This window comes from Cyprinodon variegatus, unplaced genomic scaffold, assembly GCF_000732505.1.
Source record: "Cyprinodon variegatus isolate N-32 unplaced genomic scaffold, C_variegatus-1.0 Scaffold8, whole genome shotgun sequence".
In the NCBI taxonomy this organism is placed as follows: Eukaryota; Metazoa; Chordata; class Actinopteri; order Cyprinodontiformes; family Cyprinodontidae; genus Cyprinodon; species Cyprinodon variegatus.
The window spans coordinates 2,628,832-2,631,964 of NW_015150461.1; the positions used below are offsets into that span (position 1 = coordinate 2,628,832).

Consider the following 3,133-nt stretch of genomic DNA (forward strand, 5'->3'; position numbering starts at 1 on the left):
AGTATCTTTGCTGTTCCTAGAACTGCACTCTTCTAGACCAAGATGTCTGATGTATTTCCAGGGATCTGCTGTAACCACTCTTCAATTTTGGGGGTCGCTGCCCCGAGGGCCCCAATGACCGCGGGTACCACTTATGCCTTCACCTTCCAGGTTTTCTCCAGCTCTTCTCTGAGCCCCTGGTATTTCTCTACTTTTTCATGTTCTTTTTTCCTGATGTTGGAGCCACTTGGTATTGCTATGTCAACCACAATGGCTTTCCTCTGCTTTTTGTCCACCATCACAATGTCCGGTTGGTTTGCCATTCGGTCCGTCTGTATCCGGAAGTCCCAAAGGATTTTTGTTTGGTCTTTGGAGGTGTTTTCCACTTTGACCTTTGGGTTTCCAGCCCATTCTCTGCACAGATGTTCCTGTATAGTACTCCAGTCTCTTGGTTATGGCGCTCCATGTAAGCTTTCCATGCCAGCATCTTAAACCCTGCAGTTATGTGCCTCATTGTCTTAGAGGCCTCTTTGCAAAGTCTGCACCTGGGGTCTTGTCTGGTGTGGTAGATCTGGGCCTCTATTGCTCTGGTGCATAGGGCCTGCTCCTGTGCAGCCATGATAAGTGCCTCTGTGCTGTCCTTCAGTCCGGCTTTGTCTAGCCATTGGTAGGATTTCCTGATATCTGCCACTTTGATTATGTTTGTTCCCATGTAGGGGCTTATCCTCCTATGACAGAGTCTCTGGCACCTCATCTTCTGTTCCCCATTGTCTGAGACATTCACTGACCATGTCGTCTGTTGGAGCCTTGTCCTTGATGTACTTATAGGTCTTGGATGTTTCATCCTGGATAGTGTCTCTTACGCCCATTAGTCCTTGGCCTCCTTCCTTACAGCTGGTGTACACTCTCAGGGTGCTGGATTTGGGGTGGAACACTCCGTGCATGGTTAGGGGCTTTCATGTCTTAACATCTGTGGCCTGTACCTCCTCCTTTGGTCAGCTTATTATTCCTGCAGGGTATCTGATTACTGGCAGAGCATAGCTATTTATTGCCTGAGACTTATTCTTGCCATTGAGCTGGCTCCTTAGGACCTGCCTTACTCATTGAAGGTATTTAGCCGTAGCCGTCTACCTGTTACTACCTGTTGCCATTTGCTTGTGGGATTCCAAGGTACTTGTAGCTGTCCTCAATGTCAGCTATTGTTCCTTCTGGGAGTGAGACCCCCTCTGTGTGGACTACCTTCCCTCTCTTAGTTACCATCTGACCACACTTCTCTTGTCCGAATGACATCCCGATGTCTGTGTCGATGATCCAGGTGGTATGGATCAGAGAGTCAGTGTCTCGCTCATTCTTAGCATACAGCTTGATGTCATCTATGTAGAGGAGGTGACCAATGTTGGCCCCGTTCCTGAGTCGGTACCCGTTACCAATCTTGTTGATCATTTGCCTGAGGGGGGTCAGATCTATGCAGAACAGCAGTGGGGACAGCGCATCTCCTTGGTATATGCCACATTTGATCGAGACTTGTGCAAGTATCTTGCCATTGGCCTGAAGGATGGTTTTCCACAACCTCATTGAGTTTGCAATGAAGGTTCTTAGAGTCCTGTTGATGTTATATAGCTCCAAGCATTCAATGATGCAAGTATGTGACACTGAGCTGTAGGCCGGTCGTAGGCAGCTCTTACAGGACAGATCGAGTAGTGACAGTTACTGACTCTAGTTAGTAGGAACACTGTAGAGTCTCAAGAGGAAAGATTTCCTGAAAAGTAGCCAATCACGGGCAGTTTATTTTCTCAAAGGGACAAATGTTGACATGAGTGAAAATAAAAGATCAACAGGAGAGTAGGAGTGAATCTACAAGCACATAAAAAGCAAGAGAGCGCAGAGGAGGAGCACAAACCGCACAGAATACTCAAAATGCACGTCAAGAGTAGTTTACCTTTGTGCGTTTTCTAAATAAAACTCCTTAATGATGGATTACTTGGACCATTTTCTAGAATGGCAAAATATTTAAATAATCCTTCAAAGATCCGCGGATGACCTGTGTCCTGTTTACTCACCTCGGCCCCAGAGAGACTGACACTGTTGCTCCAGGGTTAGACACATCCCAGTGTAGCAGTAGGCCCGTCCATGTGCGCAGGATGTACCGTCCGCTAAGTAGAAATTGGCTGGACATGACTCCGATTTTCCGTCACAGAACTCTGGAAGATCACACAGCCCAGAAGTCGCTCGGCAAAGCTCTCCAGGGCTCTTTATCTTCCAGGTGAAACAGAGGAGATGCTTCACTTTTGGTAGAGGGGAAAACTACGTTTCTTTGCAGTCTTACTATCGTTTTGTCTAACCTGCTTACCTTGCAGTTATGGCAGCAGACTCCATGGGCACACTCAGCTCCAGCTTTCAGGGTGCAGTTGTTGGCATTGCAGCATGGAGACGTGCATTCCTGTTCACAAAGTTTAGAGAACAAAAAATATCAAAAAACCTACAAAACAGAAATATTTCTGCAAACAGATTCCAACTGACCTTTTCCTCTCCACAGTCACACTCCTCTCCTTTCTCTAGGTAACCATTTCCACAGCGCTGCCCTCCGTACAGCGAGTCAACATGGGGCAGGTTAAAGAGACACTTGCCTCCTCCAGAGTTCAGGTAACTGTTAAGTTCCTCTTGGTTGCAGTCATTAAACACACGGGGAAAGGGAGACCTGTGCCAGTGGTATAATCAGAAACAAACGCAAAAATTTAAGTCATAATTTTACCCTTTTTTTATAAGTCAAACAGCTTTAATTTCATGTTTGTTCAGCGTACCCAGTTGCAGCAGCCATGATGCAGCCACCATCTTCTGCTTTGGCCTTGCAGCAGCTCTCTCTGTCGTGATTCATTCCAAAGTTGTGACCCATCTCGTGTGCAATGGTGGCAGCGACCCCAACAGACACTGGTGAGTGGTCCTTTAGCATCCCCATGTGGTAAAACATCAAAAGTTAAAATATATAACCTCTGGCAAAGACTGCAGGAGGTTATGTGCAGCGAGGAAAAAGTTGATCTTCACAGATCGATTTTTTTCTTTCCTTTTACCATGTTTAAAAAACTTTGAAAAAAAAAAAAGCACCCCAGTGGAGGACTTTATACAAGCCTCCAATCAAAAATCGATCGGTTATAAA

General features: G+C 46.1%; 1 protein-coding gene across 1 annotated transcript in view; it reads right to left on the reverse strand.

Moving 5' to 3' along the window:
* Positions 1–3,133, reverse strand: part of adam19 (ADAM metallopeptidase domain 19) — a 46,096-nt gene that overhangs the window by 14,342 nt on the left and 28,621 nt on the right. The window contains exons 7-12 of the mRNA XM_015376836.1: positions 2,781–2,941; positions 2,500–2,677; positions 2,330–2,419; positions 2,040–2,235; positions 1,121–1,442; positions 768–894 (exon numbers count right to left, since the gene is read on the reverse strand). Coding sequence (XP_015232322.1) covers positions 768–894; positions 1,121–1,442; positions 2,040–2,235; positions 2,330–2,419; positions 2,500–2,677; positions 2,781–2,941 — 1,074 coding nt within the window. The remainder of the gene's footprint in view (positions 1–767; positions 895–1,120; positions 1,443–2,039; positions 2,236–2,329; positions 2,420–2,499; positions 2,678–2,780; positions 2,942–3,133) is intronic.